The 21,175-nt window shown below is 52.0% G+C and overlaps 8 protein-coding genes across 8 annotated transcripts; 3 read left to right on the top strand and 5 right to left on the bottom strand.

Moving 5' to 3' along the window:
• Window positions 1-737: 737 nt before the first annotated feature.
• On the top strand, window positions 738-2,064 carry BDQ94DRAFT_169715 (4-hydroxyphenylpyruvate dioxygenase family protein; the record flags this gene model as incomplete). Its single annotated transcript, XM_026771349.1, has 3 exons — window positions 738-1,399; window positions 1,454-1,618; window positions 1,680-2,064. 3 exons carry the CDS (start codon window positions 738-740, stop codon window positions 2,062-2,064), a joined length of 1,212 nt encoding a protein of 403 aa, XP_026627211.1.
• Window positions 2,065-2,288: 224 nt separating this feature from the next.
• BDQ94DRAFT_178168 (RAD52 DNA repair protein RADC) lies at window positions 2,289-4,388 on the bottom strand (the record flags this gene model as incomplete). Its single annotated transcript, XM_026773069.1, has 4 exons — window positions 2,289-3,518; window positions 3,572-3,746; window positions 3,798-3,977; window positions 4,041-4,388. The coding sequence occupies 4 exons, from the start codon at window positions 4,386-4,388 to the stop codon at window positions 2,488-2,490; spliced, it is 1,734 nt and encodes a 577-aa protein (XP_026627210.1). The 3' UTR covers window positions 2,289-2,487.
• Window positions 4,389-4,725: 337 nt separating this feature from the next.
• On the bottom strand, window positions 4,726-6,218 carry BDQ94DRAFT_142251 (uncharacterized protein). The gene is made up of 4 exons (XM_026765995.1): window positions 6,130-6,218; window positions 5,924-6,079; window positions 5,527-5,858; window positions 4,726-5,475 (listed from the first exon to the last, which is right to left on the bottom strand). The coding sequence occupies exons 2-4, from the start codon at window positions 6,006-6,008 to the stop codon at window positions 4,969-4,971; spliced, it is 924 nt and encodes a 307-aa protein (XP_026627209.1). The 5' UTR covers window positions 6,009-6,079; window positions 6,130-6,218; the 3' UTR covers window positions 4,726-4,968.
• Window positions 6,219-7,697: 1,479 nt separating this feature from the next.
• Window positions 7,698-9,385, top strand: BDQ94DRAFT_23643 (putative integral ER membrane protein Scs2). The gene is made up of 7 exons (XM_026775297.1): window positions 7,698-8,029; window positions 8,100-8,170; window positions 8,237-8,259; window positions 8,329-8,387; window positions 8,449-8,564; window positions 8,620-8,724; window positions 8,791-9,385. The coding sequence occupies exons 1-7, from the start codon at window positions 7,990-7,992 to the stop codon at window positions 9,235-9,237; spliced, it is 861 nt and encodes a 286-aa protein (XP_026627208.1). The 5' UTR covers window positions 7,698-7,989; the 3' UTR covers window positions 9,238-9,385.
• Window positions 9,386-10,243: 858 nt separating this feature from the next.
• On the bottom strand, window positions 10,244-13,775 carry BDQ94DRAFT_159074 (methionine aminopeptidase; the record flags this gene model as incomplete). The annotated part of the gene is made up of 10 exons (XM_026769032.1): window positions 10,244-11,023; window positions 11,096-11,374; window positions 11,451-11,601; window positions 11,810-11,880; window positions 12,154-12,240; window positions 12,292-12,453; window positions 12,510-12,773; window positions 12,832-13,427; window positions 13,508-13,642; window positions 13,736-13,775. 10 exons carry the CDS (start codon window positions 13,773-13,775, stop codon window positions 10,244-10,246), a joined length of 2,565 nt encoding a protein of 854 aa, XP_026627207.1.
• Window positions 13,776-14,672: 897 nt separating this feature from the next.
• Window positions 14,673-15,654, top strand: BDQ94DRAFT_169709 (DnaJ domain protein; the record flags this gene model as incomplete). Its single annotated transcript, XM_026771348.1, has 2 exons — window positions 14,673-14,875; window positions 14,949-15,654. The coding sequence occupies 2 exons, from the start codon at window positions 14,673-14,675 to the stop codon at window positions 15,652-15,654; spliced, it is 909 nt and encodes a 302-aa protein (XP_026627206.1).
• Window positions 15,655-15,859: 205 nt separating this feature from the next.
• Window positions 15,860-17,652, bottom strand: BDQ94DRAFT_142238 (porin). The gene is made up of 5 exons (XM_026765994.1): window positions 17,411-17,652; window positions 17,288-17,321; window positions 17,107-17,195; window positions 16,303-17,034; window positions 15,860-16,248 (listed from the first exon to the last, which is right to left on the bottom strand). Exons 1-5 carry the CDS (start codon window positions 17,456-17,458, stop codon window positions 16,099-16,101), a joined length of 1,053 nt encoding a protein of 350 aa, XP_026627205.1. The 5' UTR covers window positions 17,459-17,652; the 3' UTR covers window positions 15,860-16,098.
• Window positions 17,653-17,813: 161 nt separating this feature from the next.
• BDQ94DRAFT_142235 (asparagine synthetase B) lies at window positions 17,814-20,828 on the bottom strand. Its single transcript, XM_026765993.1, has 9 exons — window positions 20,643-20,828; window positions 20,473-20,523; window positions 20,390-20,415; window positions 20,298-20,324; window positions 20,209-20,244; window positions 19,991-20,139; window positions 18,670-19,928; window positions 18,507-18,611; window positions 17,814-18,439 (listed from the first exon to the last, which is right to left on the bottom strand). The coding sequence occupies exons 1-9, from the start codon at window positions 20,666-20,668 to the stop codon at window positions 18,397-18,399; spliced, it is 1,722 nt and encodes a 573-aa protein (XP_026627204.1). The 5' UTR covers window positions 20,669-20,828; the 3' UTR covers window positions 17,814-18,396.
• Window positions 20,829-21,175: the final 347 nt, after the last annotated feature.

The following is a 21,175-nucleotide window of genomic DNA, read 5'->3' as shown; positions in this document are numbered from 1 at the left end:
GGTCATGTCCCCGGTTGTCTACTTACAGAAGGACATTATTACGTTCTGAGCCATGTGTAGCTCATTATCATGCGTCATATCGTCCGGATGCTTCCCTGTTGAGCTGGGATGGCTGAAGTTCGTCCTCGGCCGGTGTTTAATCGGCCATGCTTACGTGACAGATTTTAGGTTTGGGAGTATACATGAGAAAGGACGTGATTGAGCTTCTAGTTTGAAGGCTGTTGCCAACTTGTTTCTCCGTGATTGGATCCGAACTTAATCTTGATGATCGAAAGCACACTCATTATATCGTCACAGTTTAGATCCTAGTCAGATGGATGTGACGAGCCTTGCATGTCACACTTCTCTTGATTTGCCTCCGAAAAATAAAGGCAGAATGAGATTCTACTACTCGGCGCAGAGATACAAAAAGCTAATATACCCGCGAGACTCCTATATATTGAAACTCTTAATAAAAGCGGTCAATAACTGGATGAGTCAGTGCTAGTGTATTTCAGGCCAACACAACGTTATAACGCATATAAAGAAAGGCTGATCTTGCGTCACCCTTGATATACCTGACTACGGCGATGCATGCACCCACATGTCTGCATTCCTACAGGCGGAGGGAGCATGTACACGTAACCCACCACTAACAAAACGTGGCAGGCATCTGAATATGTGACGCTATCTCAACATCTCAAAACTAGAACTGTCAGTTCGTGCAACCCAAGCATCAGTATACTCAAGACCTCATCATGCCGTCCAACGAGAGTCAACCACAAGCAGGCAATAATGCCGTACTTCGCAACATCAATCCCAGCTACACAGGCTTCGACCACATTAGATGGTATGTCGGGAATGCCCGCCAAGCAGCGACCTACTTCGTCGCCCAATTTGGCTTCAACATCGTTGCCTACCGCGGACCAGAAACGGGCTCCCACCTAAGCTGTTCGTACGTTGTCACCAACGGAAACGCCCGATTCGTTTTCACAGCCCCCATTACCTCCCCCAACAACACCTGGGACAAGCGGGCCTCAGGCGCAGACCGCCAGCAACTGGATGAGATCCATGCACACCTCACCAAACACGGCGATGGTGTCAAAGACATCGCGTTCGCGGTAGACGACGTCACTGGCGTCTGGGAACACGCCGTCCAGCACGGTGCCATCTCCATCCAAGAACCAAAACTCCTCAAAGACCAAAGCGGCGAGGTCCGTTCCGCCACGATCCAGACCTACGGCGACACAGCACATACGCTGATCAACAGATCCGCGTACCAAGGGATCTTCCTCCCCGGATACCAAGCCGTATCTGGCCAGGATCGACTGAACGATCTTCTTCCCGAGATTGACGTGATCGAAATCGACCACTGTGTGGGCAATCAAGGCTGGGATGGCCTAGACAGTATCGTGAAGTAGTAAGCATCATCTCTCATCACCATGGGTATACTATACACTAACACAACCACTAGCTACGAAGACGCCCTAAACTTCCACCGCTACTGGACCGTCGACGACAAAGACATGTGCTCCGAATACTCAGCAATGCGCTCCATCGTGATGGCCTCCCCCAACGAAGTCATAAAAATGCCCATGAACGAGCCCGCCACCGGTCTCAAAAAGTCCCAGATAGAAGAGTAAGCCGAACCCTCCCTCTAACCCCCCACCCACGTACCACTAACTAATCTTCCACTGCAGATTCGTAGAATACTACAACGGCCCCGGCTGCCAACACATCGCCTTCCGAACCCCCAACATCCTGCAAGCCGTCGAAAACCTCACCACCCGCGGCGTAACCTTCCTCTCCGTCCCCGAAACCTACTACGCCAACATGCGCACGCGCCTCGCATCTGCAAACATAACCCTAGCCGAAGACATCAATCTGCTTCAGAAATACAACATCCTGATTGATTTCGATGAGGGTGGCTACTTACTCCAGATCTTCACTAAGCATGTGGTTGATCGACCAACTGTATTCTTGGAGATTATTCAAAGAGAGAATTTTGACGGTTTCGGGGCTGGGAATTTTAAGAGTCTTTTCGAGGCGTTTGAGAGGGATCAGGAGATGAGGGGGAATTTGTAGGTTGGTTGATTTGGTATAGCTTGCTAGATCGCTCGCCTGTTTGTTTGTTTGGAGTAAACTGACGGCAAGGGTAAGAGTGTTTGCTGCTACTATGATTATGAATGACTAGAATAAATACGGCGTGGGTTGCTTTAGTACTTCCTTTCAGTACTTCAAGAAAATGTAGGTAAGTAGCTTTTAACTTACGTGCTTGGTAAGAATACGGCTAATCTACGTAAAGAAGTAGAAGAAAATAGGCAAGAACTTCGATTCAAGCTAGCTCAACCATCTCGTCAAAAGATACAACATCCATACGATCCCGCCAGTGTCCATTCCATTCCCATCCTTGAACGCCGTCCCTATGGATATATATAACGCACTGAATAATACCGAGACTAGACCTAGACCCTATCATAAACGATATTCTATTTCAACACCAGGTCATCACTGCTGCTGCTGCTGTTGCGGCGGCGGCGGCGCAGCAGCAGGACCCGGGTTTACCTTGGGTCGTTTCGGGTCATTCTCAATGACCCCCGGTGGAGCAGGCCCGCTGCCGCCACTCGGGTTCGAGGCATTCGTCACATCAGACAGAGGGGGTCGTTTCCCGTTCATGTTCTGCGGTGCAAGGCCCGGGGTAGTTGCACGATTGGCGGCCGCAGCTGCACCCGGGGCATTGATATTTGGCCGTGTCAAGGGCCGGTAAGATGATGTGGACATGGGTCTGTTCATGGGACTGTTCATGCCCGGGGCACCGATCCTGCGATTCATATCTTGAGATGGGTTGACGAAGTCTCGGGTGTTATTGGTTGCTGGGGAGGCGGCGCCGGCACCGGCGAGCATGGGCCTGGAGACAGGAAGACTCTTGTTGTGGTCGATGCCTGCGGTCTTGCGGATGGAGGGACTCTCCGCGTGTGGGTCGAAGACTGGGGCTCCGGATGGGATCCCATTAGGGTTGTCGCGGAGGAGGTCGACTGCGCGAGCTGAGAAGAATGATGCGGAGGGCGTGCCGGGCAGTGTGTCTTGGGGTCTGGGAGGTTCGTTGGTGGTCGATGCCCCGAATTCACGTTTGATGGGCACGGCACCACCCGTGGTTGATGCGGCGGCTGCTGCTTGTGCTGGTGGGATCATTCGGTTGTTGGGGAGGTTTTGCTGGGGCCCTTGAGGGGCCATGGGTTGTCGTTGAGGTGCTTGCTGATTTTGGGCTGCGGAGGGGTTGAGTCTGCTGTTAAAGGGCTGAGGAGCGGGATTTTGTCTGGCACCAGGAGCTGGGTTGAAGGGCCGTTCCGGCTTGGATGGAGTTACCATGGCTGGGTTGGGCCTCATCGGTGCACGGGCGTTATTATTGAATGGCTGTCGAGGTACATTGGGTCCATTTAGAGGCGTCGGTGGCTGCTTCTGTGTTTCTGGTCCTAGTACTACCTCGTCTGGGTTGCCTGTTCCGCCTACCCCGAAGTCGGCTTCATCAAATAGGTCACCTAAGGTGATGGTTAGCGGTTGTAAGGGATCGTGACATGCCATTGTTGCTTACTTCCGAACTCCCCGTCGCCATCAAATGCCATCGAATCGTCGATACTACTGTTCTTGCCAACATCCGTTGGCCGAGGTGGTAGATCATCGTCTTCCGGGCTGGGCTTTGGTTTTACGGGCTCTTTCCTGGGAACAAAGTCTGGGTGACGGTGCAGTTCGTCGACATCCCATTTGGCCTAGAGCGTGTCAGTCGTCGTGAATAGATTGTCCACACCTCGGTCACATACCGGAACAGTCTTTACTTTGGTGACCTTCGACACATAGTCCTTATCGTAGACACAGTTGCCCAGGACATTGCCGAAGTTCCTCAGAGCCCGCTTTAGAGCATCGGTTGTCCCCTCTTTCTTAGCTTTCTCAAAAGCAGCAGCCTTTCCTTTACAGTTCTCGATGTGACCGTAACCGATATCCTAATACCACTCGAGACTTAGCTGAGATATAGGGCAAGCTCGCTGCAATACAGTGATGCCTACCTCGTGATATGTACCGTCTTTCAGAGTCACCCTCACAATAACAGAGAGACCCAGGCTGATCTTCCCAGTATTGGGACTCTCCTCGACGAAATCAATCTGAATATTCTGAATCGAGCTTGACCAGCCATTGAACCCGAAAACTTCGTTAGCCAGGTTGATGCATTTATCGGCCGACAAGTAGTGTACTCTCTGTCCCGCAGCCCCAGGCCTGGAAGAGATGTATTCGGGGCCGAGCTTCTTATCGAGACGAGCTTGCAAAGTTGCGATTTCCTGGGCAGTGTACTCGTTGATCCGTCGCTGTGGCTCTTCGAATGGGTTTGCGGTGATCGCCCCTGTGGAGTTGGGCATCATGATGGACGCTGGGTTCCCTCGGTGCTGGTCGCCAACACTAGAGACGCGGTTAACCTCTGGAGACTGACGAGGGGAGAGGAGAAATGGGGTCACCGAGCTCACTTACGCGGGCATTATTGCAGTAAGAATAGTGAGATAACAATCCGGACGGTCATTGAAAGCCACCAGTGGGATAGTTATTTAGTGAATGACAATCAAGCATGCTAGCTCCAGGCGTGTCGACGCGTGATCTATGCCGACACGCCTTATCACGTCATCACGTGATGATATAGCTGCCTGCGGCGTATCACTCATGCAATGACTGCCTAATTTACAGCAATTAGTGAACTCAGAAATTTAGAATCCATGATGTCAATTTTCTAGGCTAAATCTATGCTTATACTTCGTTCGGTTGCTTCTCAGCTTCTGTGCTGAACTCATGCGATGCTGACAATCTATAACATTCTTAATGCGAGCCTTGCTTTTAAGGCACAAACAAAATCATTACGAACCTCATCACCACTTAGTTACTGATTTGTAGAGTATCATTATTTCAACGCTCGGTTTGCTCCAGCAAGGAACACAGATGTATGAGTAATCACTGGACAACAAGACTCGCGCTAGGGATCAGGCCCAAGTCCTTCAGTGACTCGCCGAAATACTCCGCATCGAAGACCTTCCGGGGAAAGTTCTGCGCAAAGCTGTGTACCTCTATGCCGTCCTCTCGCTGCAGAGCTGCAGCGACCTCAAAGAGTGTGGTAGTCACTGGGAGAGTCTTCATGATATTTCCCTTCGATGTCTGGAATCTCAAGCGGGTTTCCGTGTAGGCTGAGGCGGGCTTCGAGGCAACGGGTCCAGACGTGGTGGCCGCCGGGGCTGGTGCTGGCTGAGCAGGAGGTGCTACACCTGCACGTTCAGCTCTCTCCCGTTCAGCCCGCAGACGCCGTTCTTCCTTATCAGCTTCAATCCTAGCCTTGACACGTTTCTTGGCCTCGATATCTGCTAGCTTGTCTTTCTTCTTCTGTTCAGCTTCTTTGAGCGCTTGCTTTCGCTGGAGTTCTTCTTTAACGTCCTGGGAGTCCTTCGTGCTCTTCCTGCGGATTTCCTGAGACAGAATCAGCAATTAGATTCCAATCGTAGTCAAAAGCATCCGTACCTCATTCCTCTTCTTGTCAATCTTATCTTGCTCTGACAGTCCCGCCCGCTTTTCCGCTAGTTTCTGTCTAAGCTCTTCGAGCCTTGCCTTCTTTTGCTCTTCAGTCAAAGGTGCAATCTCTTCCGTTGATTCGGAGAAGTCAACGTGTTGAGATTTGGACGCGTGAAACTCGGCCTGTGCATGGCTCCGGAACTTCTTGCCACACTCGTTGCACACCAAGCTGCGAGCTTCCTCTCCCGGCTGAAGTGCAGGGCCCTCCTCGCTCTCCGCTTCTTTAATTTCCTCCAGTGACTTGTCCTGATTTTCTTCCAGCCATTCGAGAGCGCCCTGAACTGTAGAGCGTTACAGAAGACTGTCAGCGGTCGACACAATGTAGCTGGGCTTAAAAGTAACATACTGCCGTTGCCCTTTTTCACTGCAATTTCGGATCTCTCCTTATCAAAACCCATCTCAATGAGCTGGTCCAAATCGGAGGAGGCCATGGTGACGCTGCCAGTGAGTTCGGACGGGGTGAGGTGGTGGTAGAGTCTCAAAAGCGGGGTAAAGGGATCGCCTTTGCTCGGTAAGCGTCTGGTCGAGTTGTGAGTATGGTATCGAGCGGACCTGATGAAAACTATAGACAAATATGGCGCCTTGTGAAAGCGACGACAGCGGGGGCGAAATGTTTGAGCGTTGGGAAGAGCTGGGCTTGCGGGTGACGTATCGATAGCTTGAGCAGAGTGATAGATGGCCGGCTGCGGAATGTCCCGCCGCCTAGATAGGCCGCCCCCCAAGCGGCATCAGGCACACCAATGTTCTGGACCTTTCCAGCCATTCTCTGGAGCTCGTACAGCTGGGGAAGCCCATATGGTTGTCTTCTACCAGTACCTGTCTTCAGACGTTTTTGAATCCCGGTTCAGGATGGATATTATGTCCATGGTCTGAGGCCCAGTGCGTGCGGGTTGAACAGAACGGAAATCCGCACCCAGGACACTAGTCGCGCAGAAGTAATTCTACAATTCAGAATCGGTATAAAGCCGGTCGTACTTTTACAGCGCCTATGTTGAGCTTCAATATCACAAAACGCCCCATGACAATCTAGATACCCGAGTCGCGTCTGATTTTCAGATCGTGCAGGATTTGTAACACTCATTCGCCCGTCATATCGGACGATTCATTGCCAGTCATTAGAAGGGAGCTGCGGTTAGCTGCGATTCGACTTTGTTAGATTGCCGGCAAAACCGATCTATGATGGAATTCTGAAAATGCCTCAAAAGGCCCCCGAGAAACGTTAGAGCAGACAGTACAAGTCAGATCGACCAATGGGCTCCGGAAGATGTGTGATATTGGCGCCTGACAGCCGTCTTAGACCAATCTAAGAGATTGGGTACCTATGGCTTGTTGCTTGCGTGGTGTTTGGCGAACAACAGCTGTTCAGCACGATTGGCGCAAATCCTGGAAAGTAAGCGCATAGGGCGCCCCGGATCGAGGATCACTGTTGGCATTGTAGCCCACTTCAACATTTTAAGTTTCGTACCCATGGCGCCTGCTAATCTTCAGAAGTTCGGTGTGACAGGCGTGCCTGGATGGCTGTACTGTAAGGGAACTGACTAGATAGCCTCGTATTGAGTCAGTGGATAGCGTCGTGATTCAAGATTGACCAGCTGGCAAAGTGTCTGGAAAGAGAGCAACCACCCTATTGCAATGTGACAGCTGGAAAATCTCCGTTTCAAACTAAAAAGAAAAAGAAGGCTAATGGTATGCAAGACATCCGCACATCTCTAGAGATAGTGGACACTTAGCTCGAACCATTTGATTGATTATTTTTAGACGATGTCATATAGTGGATCCCGAGTCAGGACCCAGAACCGACAGGAGTACTCCGTAGTAAATAAGGTACGGAGCAATGGAGTGGATGGAGTCTAGACAATGGAAGCGGACAGCGACCGCAGTGAGCACTGTCCGGCAGTTGCCCATCTCTGAAGACAGCGAGAAAAGAGGGTGATGATGCAGATTGCCTGCACTCTGCAGGTACCTTGCTGGCTTGAAACGAGGCTCAAACGGCCATTGCCAGACCCCGTGATGACATCACCTGACCAGTGCCCCCGTGGCCGCGGCTGAGTCAGCACCCCGGCCCAACCAGCAGTTGCGACGGCGAGACCAACTGGATCCGTTTCGCTCCCCCCGAAACGGAGAGTTGCGCCTGAACAGTTAATCATTCTGCCTCGTGGTTGGCATCCACTTCGTCGTTGACTACATCTGACCGAGTTCCCTCCTTATCATCCAGTCTTTGTTAGGTATCTATTTCTTCTGCGGGTCCTGCTGCTGTGTTCACTCGCGACTGTTCCTCTTTCCTCGGCGCACTCTCATTCTAACTTTCTAAGGGCCACCCTCTCCCGCACTGCTGGGACCATCTTCTGTACACTACTTCACCCGCGCATCCCTTTCCTTCCTGTGTGACATACTCTTCACCCTCTACTCAACATGTCTATTATTCTCGAGCCTCCGGAGTTGGGATTCAAGCGTACGTGGTGTCCTGAATCGATCTATATACCCCCCTCCTGGAAGTATCCGAGAGCTGACTAAATCCCCAGGCCCCTTCGATCGTGAGGTGTGCCAGATCTTGCATTTGAAGAATGACAACGCTGAGCCGGTGGTCTTCAAGGTTGGTTATATCGACTTCCCTGAACGTCTTTGGATTGTCTTATGCTAACAACGAATCTCCCTCCAGGTTAAAACGACTGCCCCTAAACAGTACGTGGCCACACCCCTTCGTCATTAGCCATACTAGTATCGTTGCAACAAGGGTTTAACATGAAATAGTTACTGTGTTCGCCCGAACTCGGGCCGGATAGATCCTGGAAAGAATGTCGACGTTCAAGGTTGGTTTCTCGGTGCCTCGTTGGATTGTTGCCGTTGCGCAATGGCTGACGATCTCGATAGTTCTGCTCCAGGCCATGAAGGAAGAACCTGCAGATGATGCCAAGTGCAAGGACAAGTTTCTAGTCCAGACTGTTGCCGTCACTCGCGATATGGAGTTCGCCAATGTTACTTCGATTGTATGTCTGTTTTCATGGTGATCCCCACCGGCAGCAATCTAACATAATCCCATAGTTCGAGAAATCTTCCAAGGCTTCGCTTCAAGAACGCAAGATCCGTGTGAACTGGTTGCCTGCAGATGATTCCTCAGCTGCCGAACAAGTCACCGAAACGAATGGCGTAACTAACCCCTCACCGACCCCTTTTCGGATCTCCAGCCATCGGATAACTAATTGTTCTATTTAGACTATGCCGGAAGAAGAACCCCCAGCCTACACCTCTCCTCCTAATGCGAACTTCCAGACACCTGCTGCAGCAGTTGCTAAAAGCGCTAACGACACGTCACCGATCCCACCGCCAGATTTCAGCGATAAGCCCAAGCGGGAAGTGTCGACCCCACAAGCGATTGCTGAGAGCCCAGCCACGTCTACAAAGTCGGCCATGATGGGCGGGGCAGCAAGTTCAAGCGATGATCTGAAAGCCCAATTGTCCGAGGCTAACGCGCAGATTTTGGCGCTGAAGGAGAAGCTCGCAGATCAGGGCCTGAGGCAGCGGAAGATCGGAGGTGAAACCGAAAAGGCGCCGGCGCCATTGGTGCAGCAGCAGCCGCAATCTGCCGAGGCAGGCGTGCCAGTGCAGATGGTCGCTGGCTTGTGCCTCCTCAGTTTCCTGATCGCATACTTCTTCTTCTAATTTCTCAGTCTTTCGACTCGTCTTCTATGTGCTCCGCGCTCGCTTGCTCTTCTTTTTCTTAGCATTTTTTACCCGCCATCCGCTTTTGTCAACCAACTGTATTCTCTTCTGGAGTGTCCATTTTCCTATTAACAGCTTTGTCGACATCGGCAATGTTGGTGTCCATGTGATACCTACTCTTTTACCATTCTGCCGCTCCGTTCACAGCTGGCTTATCTGGCACCTCGGTACGGCCTTTCACTTGAAATTTTCTTTTCTTTTTCTTTCCATTTTCTGTTACCAGAACACCTTTACCCTCAGTCTTCTAAAATTGCTCCCGGCGGCTGTGATGAGATGATGCAGTAGATGGGAGGCAGGGCCGGCCGTCCGTTCCATGGAATGTCCATGCGTGGGCCCTTGTTTTCTGCCCTTGCAACTCTCCAATTGGTCGGATGCCTTACCCCTGACTCTATCCTAGCGATTCCTTTCCCTTTCTTTTCTCTTGTCTCCTTTTCCATCTCCTTGTCCTGTCTTGTGTTCCCAGCGACATAACCGTTTAGACGAATGCACGCGTCCATAGTTTCAGTCAGTCAGGCAGTAAAGCTAATCATGATGATGCCATTGAATGTCTATCACCTTGCGTTTCTGTACTTGTATGTGTCGAAAAAGTTGTTTCGGCGATGAAAACACAATAATTGATTCTCCACACTAAGTAACTATACACAAGCTAAATCATACTCAACTATGTCACATGTACTTTGTAAGATAAGTAGGTAGGTAGATAACAGACATGTCATGTAAATAAGGTTAGTCCATCCCAGCGTAGTATCAACAGGCACCAGCACCCAGTCAATCAGTCAGCCAGTCACAGGTTAGTTCATCATGGAAACAACAAAGCCATGGGATATCATCTCTAGTATAGTATGTCACAGGTCATGAAGCAAAACAGGTTTTACGAAAGCGATACCGTCCACACGGTACACATGATACAACAACACGTAGTAGAGAAAACAGACGATAATCCAAATCAATTCTGAATCTCACTCTCCTTCCACCCATCTCCCGACTCTCCTTCCGGACCAGCCGACGAAGCCGAGATGCTTTCACCTGCGCGTCCGCTACCACCACCACCACCACCAACGAGACGACCGCCCTGCGCACGCTTAACCCGACACCACATGCCGACGTTCTTGTCCAGGATGAATGTCCAGATCACCCACACCCAGCTGTGGTGGCAGGGGAGGGGCTCGTAGAATTCGCTAGCGATGCGGTGAAGCTCGTGCAGTCTTGTCCAGGGGATAGCGGGGAAGTCGTGGTGTTCGTTATGCAGGCCCACGTTGTAGGTGAAGAAGTTGAGGGGGCCGTAGTAGGAGTAGGTTTCCGGTGGGGGAAGGGAATCGAGAGGGTGGGACTTCTTCTGGTTGTTCTTCTGCTCTTGGATAGACTCGGTGCCGTGGTCGACGCGGGAGAAGAAGTAGTGCTCTGCGATGAAGTGGCCGGCACAGGGGTGGAGAGAGCCGGCTAGGAAGGAGCTCAGAAGGAGGTAGAGAAGAGGTTGGAGGGATCCGCCGCAGAACTTGGTCAAAGCGTAGTCGAAGGTGAGCTGAGTGATCAGGTTCAGGACATGAATGGAGGTGAAGGGAGGGCTGTAGATGAACATGGGGCGGACGGCGTAGAAGAAGATCTGGAAGGTGCAGAAGAATGCCTTTCCTAGAAGGGAGTCGAGGAGGAAGGCTTCGACGGCGGTGGGAAGGTCGGTGTCTAGGCCTGCGACACCGAGGGACTTGTGGTGGGTGAGATGGTAGGGCTATGGAGCGGGAAAAGTTAGCTTCTTGTATACTTGGTTTTATATGCTTCTGGATGTCATAGTCCAACGTACCCGGAATGCAGCGCTATAGGGCAAACCGATCGGGATATTGGCGAAGATGGCCAAGAGACGGTTGGCCATAGCAGACCGGAAGGCGAGGTTATGGGAGATCTCGTGGATGGCGAGGAAGAGGTTCTGGTTCGAGGTGGCTCCGATCACGTATGCAGTCGCGAGAAATTTCCAGTCGAACATGGACGTGTTGCGGAGCAGGTAGGCGCAGAGGATCTGAAGGGAGACGACGCCCAGAACGACATATTTGGTCAGGGGCTCTGGTCCGCAGAGCTTGGTAACCTGAAGGAAGCACGAAGGAGGTCATGTCAGTAAATGAATCTTTGGTAGAAAAGGCCACGGGGGAGTATGTGCATACCTCTGGGTGAGCTTTGATGATGGCTTGTCGCCTGGAGCGATGCGGCTCCTCTGTGTATGTCCAAAAGAAGTGATCATCGACAGCGGAGGCTTCTGGAGGATCGATTCTGGTAGAAGGCTCTGTTTTGTCGGAGGTGGTTTGCGGAGCCTGGCTCTTCTTGGATGCGGACACGCGGAGATGCGGTGAAGCATCCGCGGTGGCTTCGATGACGGACGAAGACATAACGAGGGACGAGCAAGGGTGTAATGACAGACTTTGAAGGTGGCAATCTACGCCATAGATGACCGCGACCGAGGAGGAAGAGTGAGGAAGAGTAAGAGGGAGGAATGGGCTGATGGGGGAGAGCGCAAGGAACAGACAACGTGAGTTTCGGAGCGGATGCTTTCCACGTGGGGCTACCCGGGTCCACGGATGGTCCGATTCCTGTACGCTTCCATTATTCGGTGTAGTTTAGTAGTTCTACAGCTGAAATAGAATAATCATGGGCATCATTGGTCAATAGTTAACATGCATTTCATATACTTGGTTCGTTTCAAAGGAGGCTATTTGGAGTGGTACAACCCCCAAACCCTCGACCAAAGATAGATCCACCTTAGTAGTCGTCGCCGCGACTGATGACTTCCTTTACATTGGGTCGAAGGACAATCGTCTGTCATCTGGTTAGCTGCGTGGCCATGGAGATTGAGATTGTGAGATAACCTACATGTTCATACTGGGCAGTGTAGGAGCCCTTGATATCGCAAAGAGGCGGGTAGTCCTGGACAATTCCGGACGAAACCAGGTTGTTCAACTGCACAAGCTGATAAGCATTTACACTTTACGAAGCAGAGGCTTCACTCACCCCAAGAAGGTACTTGTCCTGGCCCAACCGGTCGAGGTAACGGCGACAGAAGGGAAGAGTACCGAAGTTCTTGTTGATGACGTTCAACAAGTTCTTCGCCGAAGAGAGACGCAGGGGGACCTGGCTGTGATCAGGGATCAAAGCGTAGTGAGAGGTTTCCATCTTCATATCACCATTAGCAAATTGAACATATTGGCCAATCGATGTCAGAAACTTACATCCTCTCTCACGTAGCCCTTTCCGGTACTGCCGAAGGTCTCAATGGCAAACACTTCACCCTCCTCCATCTTGGTCTGATCGCCACCCTTGACAATCGGAACGCTCTTGCCACCGTGGATAATGTGCTGGTCAATGTTGTGACCGTTGAGGTTCCGGATACACTTGACGGGATACATAGTCCCGTTGATTTCAACTTCGTAACTCTCCATGGCTTCCTGGATAGCGGCACCAATGTCGCTCATGCGGACGTCAATACCCGCTTCCTACATGCAGCTGTCAGTAACCAGAAACCCAGTATTAGGACAGAAAGGTAGAACATACGCGGATACCAGTGTTGGTAGCATCCTTGACGGCCGCCAAGAGAGGGTCATACACCGGGTCAAAAGCCACGGTGAAAGCACTGTCGACGATGCGGCCGTTGATGTGGGCACCGAAATCGACCTTCATGACATCACCCTGCTGCAACACCATCTTGTTGCCAGCGTTGGGGGTGTAGTGGGCAGCGCAGTGGTTAATGCTGAGACCACAGGGGAAACCCATACCACCCTTGAGGTTATCACCTTCCTCAAGACCCTGGTGACCGGTCAAGGCACGGACGGATTCTTCAATGCCCTCCGCGATCTCGGTGAGGGTCTGACCAGGCTTAATGGTCTTCTGCGCATACTGACGAACCTGACGGTGCACCTCAGCAGCCTGACGGTACTCCTGCAGGAAGTCATTCTTCATGCGGTCGAGGTAGCGCTTCTCCTCGTTGGTGGTGCGGTACGAATTCTCATTCTGGTACTCGACGATCTCACCCTCGGGGTATTCCTTTCCGGCGAACAGAGTCGACAGGGGAACGCGCGGAGGAGAGGATTGGACCTTGGCGCCACCCTTCTTCTTCTTCTTGGACTTGCGCTTTTTCTTTTTCTTGGCGGCTGAAAATCCGCGGATTTGGTCAGTGCGGGGAGAATTCTGGAATTTGCCCGAGGGGTAGGTATCCGTGGAGAAAGCGCACCTCCGCTGGCTGCACCCTCGCCGGCAGCATTTCCATCCTCTACTTCATCGTCATCGGAGTCGTCCTCCGCCTCTCCGGCTTGTGCTTGACCAGCGGCAGGAGCGTCCGCCTTCGCGTCGCCGCTTTGACCGTTGACTAGAGAGCGAGCGGGGAAATCTTATCAGCTTACTGCAAGCGGATGGCAAAGGAGGGTTCGGAGATCAGCAACGGGATCGTTCAGTGACTTACGGTCGAGCTTCTGCAGCTTCTCGCTAGCCTGGGCAGCCATGTTGAAAAGCTGGCAAACCGGGGTGGGTTGGTGGTGGGCTGATGGAGGGGAAAGAAAAATGAGGGCAAGCGGCAACCGTCGGGGAAAAGACGGTCAATGCCAAGCCTGAGGTTGACTTTGGCTGCTTTCAGGGATCCGCGGCGCCAACTGGTTAGTATCTTAGCCCATGCTGATTGTCTAGTTCGATGTAGTGGAGAAGCTTCAGGCACAGGTACAACTTGCAGCTCCTGATTGAGTGCCGCCTTCAAAGTACTAATCACTATATATCAGTTATGAAAAGAGACCTATATGTATAGGTTGTATCAGTGTGCGCTAACATTGCACATGGTCGCGTGCACCATGAAGCCTGCAGGAACCTGCCTAACTGGACCATTCAAATGTATAAGATAATAAGAAAGAGAAATATGCATATGAAATACCCAATGGACTAGTGAGTTGGGCTAAGCAGTACATTCATACAATGATGTCCAAAACCACCATAAATGAACCAATGTCGATACATGCACACCAGTCCAATAAACTACCAGAACAAGAAAGAAAAGAAATTAAATGATAAAACCACTATATAGATCATCTCATCATTATTCCGAGATCAAGATACACAATCTACACCCAAGCATAACACCATACAACGTAGTACAAAGTATATCCTACGAAGTACTCAGAAGCAGAGGTCCACCAGCAGATCAGATCAGATAAACCCCGACCGATGACGCAGTCCGCCTTACCGAAGAGCGGCGGATTTCCTTCCTCTCATCTTATCCCGATAAAGTCGCACCTCCAACAACTCTCCCTCCATTCAATCGCACCCTCCGTTTCCCCCTAATTTCACCCTCTACCTAAATGTAACCCATAATTCCCAAAGAAACCAACACAAAACCACCGTCAAAAAGAAACATGACCCTCCCACGTCTCCGGCCCACGGCCACCCGCCTCCGACACACCACCATCACCACCAAGACCACCACCACACCCTATACCAAACCACTATACCGCACATTCACCTCAACATCCCCCAGGCCCTCCTCCTCGGCGCGCGAACCAACCTACTACGAAATCCTCGACGTGCCGCCAACCGCCACTCAATCCGAGATCAAGAAGTAAATATCCCCCCATTCCCTCACCACCCAATTCCACCACCCCTATCACCAACTAATTCCTTGATAACAACAGAAAATTCTACTCCCTCTCCCTGAAACACCACCCCGACCGCAACCGCAGCGACCCCACGGCATCCAACCGCTTCGCCCAAATCTCCAGCGCGTACAACACGCTCAGCAACGCCACAAAACGCAGTATCTACGACCGCGACCACCACATCCACGCCCACCCCTCCTCCACACACAGCACCGCCAATCCTGGCCAACACCCCATGGGCAGCTACAGTAGCTACAGCGCGAACCTGCACACGAAGGGGGCGTCGTACGCGGGCTCGCGACCAGCTAGCGGATTGAGTAAACGGAGGGGACAGTTCCGCGGGCCGCCGCCTAGTTTCTATGCGCATGGGGGGTATGGGGGCACGGGGAGACGGGCAGCGGGTGCTGCTGGAGGGGGTGGTGGGGAGGGTGGTGGTGCAAAGGGGTCGGAGGACGATCCGACGTCATTTATTGATCGGAATACCGTGTGGCATTTTAATGCAAAGGGGCATTATAAGACGCAGACGAGGGAGGATGAGAGGAGGCAGCAACGGAGGTCGAGGGAGATGGCGGGGGCGGCATCGATTAATGACAAGTATCTTGGGAGTCCCGGGGCAATGGCCGTGAGGTTTATTGTGGTCTGTGGGATATTGATGGGGGCGGGCGCTATGACGGGGGCGTTCCACAATGATCGGGCCGGTGCGAAGACGACGACTAAATCCGTGCGGCGGAAGGAGGTTTGATCAGGGTTTAGAGTGTGGTCAGTACTCTCCTTATGGGTTGGGGTTGGTTCTTTATATTGGGGGTAGCTGCCTGGTTCATAGACCTTTCATCTGGCGCAGGATTTTGCTGGGAGGTCAGTTCGGCGTACATTCGGTTATAGCTGGTTCTATACCCGCGACTCGGCTGAGCATCCACATGAGTATATATACTATAGACGGGCTTGGCTTTGAAACAAGGAAATATAGGCTTGATTGATATACACTATCGTTGAAAGGGTGTGATACATGATTATTATCTAAACATCCATATAACAACCCCGCGCCCACCAACTCCTATCCCGCGTATACCAACAGCCGGACTAGAGACAACCCGGAACTCAATGGCTTCCAAAATCTACTCTATCAGGCAGTATCGGAGCACAAAGGACTAGGCATGGGCGGGTGCTGAAATCAAGGAAAACTCATCTAAGCCTCGAAGGTGAAGCTGGCGCCAACCTTGTGGGCAGCCTGGTTCAGGTTCTGGGTATCGAAGGAAGCACCAAGGCCGAGGGTAACACCAGGGCGGAGGAGAACGTTGTAGGCCAGAGCGGCAACACCACGGTCGTTGATCTTGGCCTGTAGAGAAAAGGGGTTAACGAATGAGCTGAAAGATCTCAAATGGTTACGTACCTTGGCGAAGGAAGAGGGGTCAAGGCGGTACTTGCTGGCAACCTCAAGGCCAACGGAGTTGCCGGTCTTGGAGTCCCAGGTAGCCTTAGCACCAGCCTCAACCTGAGCGTTGACGCGGTGGTAGTAGCTGGCGGAGAAGACGGTCAGGTTGTTGCCAGCGGTGATGGCAGCGGAGTACTGGGGAACGCTGTAGCCAACGGCAGCGGAGTACTTGGTGATGGCGGCCTTCTGGACGTCGTAGCCACCCTCAGCACCGACGAGGAAGCCCTCGTGGCCGAGAACAGCGTCGAAGTTGGCGGAGGGGCCGTTGAGGAGGTCGAAGAAGGCACGGGCGTGCAGGTTGGGCTGCTTGAAGTAGAGGTTGAGCTTAGCACCCTTGGACTGCTTGGCAGGGAGGTACTGGGTCAGGATCTCAGCCTTGAGACCCTTGGCGATGTTGTTGTCGAGCTCGAGCTTGGTGTCGAGGGCGTTGGCAGTGGTCCAAGCCTGGGTGAGGGTAAGGCCTGGGCGGGGACGGATAATTAGCATTCCTGCATGTTCCACAATCCTGGACATGAAGTAAAGAAAGAAGCGCTGGGATGGGGCATGGCTGCACGCAAACATGAACGTGAGCTTATCCTCAAGCGCTGCTGGGGACGAGGGGATGGGTGGTGTGCGCAAGGGATGTTCGCATTGTTTTTTGCGTTTTCGGGGGCCTTTACCAGTGGGCTGGTCGACGTACTTGGCCTCGAGCTATAACAGGGATGGTGGTTAGCAATATTCCATAGTATAATGGAGGGGTGTTCAATTGGGTATGGAACTTACGGAGCCAGCAATGGGACCCTCGTGGGCGGACTTGCCCTTCACGTTGAAGGTGACGCCATTGGGGGCCTTGGACTTAACCTCGAGGTTGGCTAGAGGAACACTTGAGTCAGCACAAGTCGCGCGCATAAAGGAAAAAGCAAACAACCCAATTCAGGGGCGCAGGAATTGGAAGGGAACTCACCGGCGCTGTTGTGGTAGAAGTCCTTGTTCAGAAGCTGTTGTGCAGAGTATTAGCACGAAAATCCCTTCCCGGGAAGCTGTCTTTCCAAGGTAACAATTTTCAGAGGTGATGAGGGCAGCATACATCGTTGGCCGCCTTGGCGATGTCAGAGAAAGCAGCAGGAGCAGACATTGTGAATGAGGTGTTATGAGAGATGACGAAAACGTCAGAAGGAGATAAGAGAGGATAGAGTGGAAAGGCTGAGGATGATGAGGGGAGAAGGAAAGGGAAAGGGAAACGATGGGGAAGCCGGGCAGGAAAGAAGGTCGAAGTTGAGTCGCCAAACAATGGGGAAGCCACGGGAGAAACCCCCCACCGTGATTGGTCGGTGCTCGGTTGCCGGTAGAAGCCGCTAAGTCCCGTGATGTCGATGCCTGGCGGCTGAGATTCCGCGCCTGAATTGCTAGTTCAACCTTTCCAAGTTCCAAGGTTTGCCGAGAGTTCAGCTCGCCGTGTTTGACTACTACGACTACTGACTACTGACTAGTGAGTAGTTAGTTACTTGCTTATCCTCGGCTTCCGTTCGTCCTGTCTATGGGAAAACAAAGTATAATCGTCTCCTTAGCCTCTCTCAATAATTTGGAAAAAAAAAAGAAAAAAGCCTCTTGACCGTCATATCTTGCAATTGACCGCTTCTCAAGGAAGAAAGATAGCAATTGTATCATCCTGGATGCCTGTCACGCATCCCCCCCATCGGGACAGCATGCATGGACCTACCATGGAACCCAGCCCAACCACATGGGGTTCGTATGGCCATGACAACGCATGTCCCTCCTGATCAGCAGAATCCGCACTTTACTCATAATTCGCCGGGGTGGTCACCCGAACCACTCTCTACCATTTTTACAATTCTTACAAATCTTGCCGATCGAAGAAACAACAACAGTAGTGGAAGAAGACATCATAGATGAAGAAAAGGAAAAGTCAATACGCGGTGATCCCGACGCATCTAACTGAAATTCGCTTTTTTTTGCGTCCCAATGAGTATCCCTGGTAAATCATCTATACATGTTTCTATACCCAAACTCTCCGCAAGAAGTTAAGACACGCAATATTCATTACCCAGACATTTAAACGGCGTTTTCATACTTGGCGTTGTGAGTCGCAATAGCTCTGGAAAAAAAGGTCAAACATATCAGCTGTCTGTTTTCTTCTGCGTTCTGATGCATCATATGCTTACCTGCCACTCGGGTCGGTCTGCTTCGACCAGGTCGGTACCCAACGCTCAACAGTGCCGGCACAAGAAGCTGGGAAAAGTTCGTCAAACATCGTGCGGTACCAGTAGCTAATCAAATGTCAGTCCTTGTCTTCAATCATGCAATGATACAGAACTCTAAACATACGCTTCCTTGGTGTCGGGGATATCGCTACCCCACTCGGGCTTGGGGTTCTTCATCATCTCGTCGGTGACGTGCGCCTCAGCCTGGTCCTTGAGGGCATCGATCCAGCTGTAGCCGACACCGTCACTGAACTGCTCCTTCTGGCGCCAGAGAATGTTGTCGGGCAGGTAGGGCTTGACGTCGGGCTCGTCGGTGGTATCGAACGCCTTGCGCAGGATGTACTTCTCAATACGCTCCTTGGTGATCATCTTCTCGGCAGGGTCAACACCCATGCAAGTCTCAAGGAACTCCTTGTCCAGGAAAGGAACACGGGCTTCCAGACCCCAGGCAGAGGTGGACTTGTTGGCTCTCAGGCAATCCGCCAAGTGCAGGTTCTTGACACGGCGGACAGTCTCCTTGTGGAACTCCTCACGGTCGGGAGCAGCGTGGAAGTAAAGGTATCCACCGAAGATCTCATCACTACCTTCACCACTGAGAACCATCTTGACACCCATAGCCTTGATCTTGCGGCTGAGCAGGTACATGGGGGTGGAAGCACGGATGGTGGTGACATCGTAAGTCTCCAGGTGGTAGATGACGTCGGAGAGGGCGTTGAGACCATCCTCAACGGTGAAAGTGAAAGCATGGTGCTTGGTTCCGAGGAACTTGGCCACCTTGAGAGCCGCCTCGGTATCGGGGGCACCAGGCAGACCAATCGAGAAGGAGTGCAGCTGCTGGAAGGTGGTGACGGTGGACAGATCGTTGGAGTCGTCAATGCCGACCAACTCGTTCAGCTCAGCACCCTGGGCCTGAGCAGCCCTGGCGGCCTCCTGCATACGCAGAGTTTCCCGCTGAGCGATGGAGGCGACCAAGCTGGAATCGAGACCACCGGAAAGCAAGACACCATAGGGGACCTCAGCCATCAGACGCTTGCGAACAGACTTCTCGAGGGAAGCGCGGATGACCTTGTAGTCGACAGGGGCGGAGGGAACGTTGGCGGGATCCCACCAGGTAGGCTGGAAGTAGCGGGTGAAAGAGCCGGTCTTGGAGTCGAAGATGTGGCCGGGAGGGAAAGCCTCGATCTTGTCGCAAACCGGGTGGAGAGACTTCAGCTCGGAAGCGAAGTAGACGGCTCCGGGGGTCTCAGAGGACCAGCCAATGTAGAAGCTGGTGATACCGATGGGATCACGAGCGGCGACAACCTTGTCCTGGTTCTTGTCATAGAGAACCCAGGAGAACATGCCATCCAGGTGCTTGGGAGCATCGAGTCCGTGTTCCATGTACTAAAACCATCAGCAACCCTATACAGATACACGCCATGCCATCTAGGATCCTTTGCACATACCAAGGGAATGACGACCTCACAGTCGGAATGCGTCTTGAACTGATACTTGGTCTTCAGTCCCTTCCGGAGGATACGGTGGTTATAGATCTCGCCGTTGACGGCCAAGGCAAGGGAGCCATCGTCGTTGACAAGGGGCTGGGCACCGGAGTCTGAAAGGAAACCAAATTAGCACGGGTTTCTAAGAAAAAAAAGCTGCGGCAGGGTAAAACATCACATACCAACACCGACGATACACAGACGCTCGTGCGCGAGGACTGCCAGACAGTTAGTCACCACCTTCTTCCAGCCACGAAGCTGCTCAACTCACTGGTCTTGTCAGACATCCAGCTTCCACCTAAACACAAGTCAGAAAAAAGGTCCTCCACCAGCATGCCGGTCAAAAAGAGCATTATGACTCACTCCAATCGGGACCACGGTGGCGCAAACTGTTCAACGGCAATCAGCACCAAATTCACCACCAAAAGAGAAGGGATTATACTTACGCCTTGGCCATGCGCAGGGCCGTAGGCTTGAATTTTTGCACATCGGGGTGACTATGGCAGTTCAGATCAGAGGGTGTGACTCAAATGGAGAGCGATTTTGGCGCGGGGCCCGCAAAAAGGTCAAAGAGAGAGAGGGGGGAGAGAAAAGATTCCAAAACTAGCCCACATACTGATGACACGCGAAGATACCACACATGCTGACTACGATCAATTGATCAACCGACTCAAGTAGACAGCAAAAGGGAAAGAAAAGGAAGCAATTGACTAATCGAAGATAGGAGACCAAGGGGAAGAGAGAGAGATGAAGCGGGAAATCTTAAATATGGATTGGAAAAGCGACACCCGTTCGCGGCGGCGGGGCGGAACCCGAGGGGCGATTTCGGCCACAAATCTCAGTGACTCACTTCCGATAAGATAGCCGCGAAACTCGTACACAGAAACTGAATTTCTGCAACGGTTACTTTCTTTCTATGTCATCCTTATTGGTTGTGCCCTGACAGGTTGGGTCTGGTCTCTGGTCCCAACGTTCAACTGTTGTCCATTTTCCCTTCACAGCCTGCACATCCCCCACATTTTCTACTAAAAGTACTTTCTCCAGATTTTTGATCTTTCTGGAACTTGTTTTACTTTTACGCACTAAGGATGACAGATTGGAGACACTTTGAGTTGGAGTCGATTAGAGAGGACCCTTCCCCCCACCCAG

Source organism: Aspergillus welwitschiae, assembly GCF_003344945.1.
Source record: "Aspergillus welwitschiae strain CBS 139.54b unplaced genomic scaffold BDQ94scaffold_13, whole genome shotgun sequence".
Classification (NCBI taxonomy): Eukaryota; Fungi; Ascomycota; class Eurotiomycetes; order Eurotiales; family Aspergillaceae; genus Aspergillus; species Aspergillus welwitschiae.
The sequence above is the reverse complement of the archived record's forward strand: the minus strand, read 5'-3'. Positions and strand labels throughout refer to the sequence as shown.

Coding starts and splice junctions, on each gene's coding strand:
- BDQ94DRAFT_142251 (XM_026765995.1), bottom strand. CDS start 6,008: ATGGCCTCCTCCGATTTGGACCAGCTCATTGAGATGGGTTTTGATAAG. Junction 5,859..5,923: donor AGTGAAAAAGGGCAACGGCA/GTATGTTACTTT, acceptor AACGCTCTACAG/TTCAGGGCGCTCTCGAATGG. Junction 5,476..5,526: donor TTGACAAGAAGAGGAATGAG/GTACGGATGCTT, acceptor ATTCTGTCTCAG/GAAATCCGCAGGAAGAGCAC.
- BDQ94DRAFT_23643 (XM_026775297.1), top strand. CDS start 7,990: ATGTCTATTATTCTCGAGCCTCCGGAGTTGGGATTCAAGC. Junction 8,565..8,619: donor TCGCCAATGTTACTTCGATT/GTATGTCTGTTT, acceptor ATAATCCCATAG/TTCGAGAAATCTTCCAAGGC. Junction 8,725..8,790: donor AAGTCACCGAAACGAATGGC/GTAACTAACCCC, acceptor TGTTCTATTTAG/ACTATGCCGGAAGAAGAACC.
- BDQ94DRAFT_142238 (XM_026765994.1), bottom strand. CDS start 17,458: ATGTCTGCTCCTGCTGCTTTCTCTGACATCGCCAAGGCGGCCAACGAT. Junction 17,322..17,410: donor TCGCCAAGGCGGCCAACGAT/GTATGCTGCCCT, acceptor TCTGCACAACAG/CTTCTGAACAAGGACTTCTA. Junction 17,196..17,287: donor CTTCTACCACAACAGCGCCG/GTGAGTTCCCTT, acceptor GTGTTCCTCTAG/CCAACCTCGAGGTTAAGTCC.
- BDQ94DRAFT_142235 (XM_026765993.1), bottom strand. CDS start 20,668: ATGTGTGGTATCTTCGCGTGTCATCA. Junction 20,140..20,208: donor TCTGTGTATCGTCGGTGTTG/GTATGTGATGTT, acceptor GTTTCCTTTCAG/ACTCCGGTGCCCAGCCCCTT. Junction 18,612..18,669: donor ATCCCCGACACCAAGGAAGC/GTATGTTTAGAG, acceptor ACATTTGATTAG/CTACTGGTACCGCACGATGT.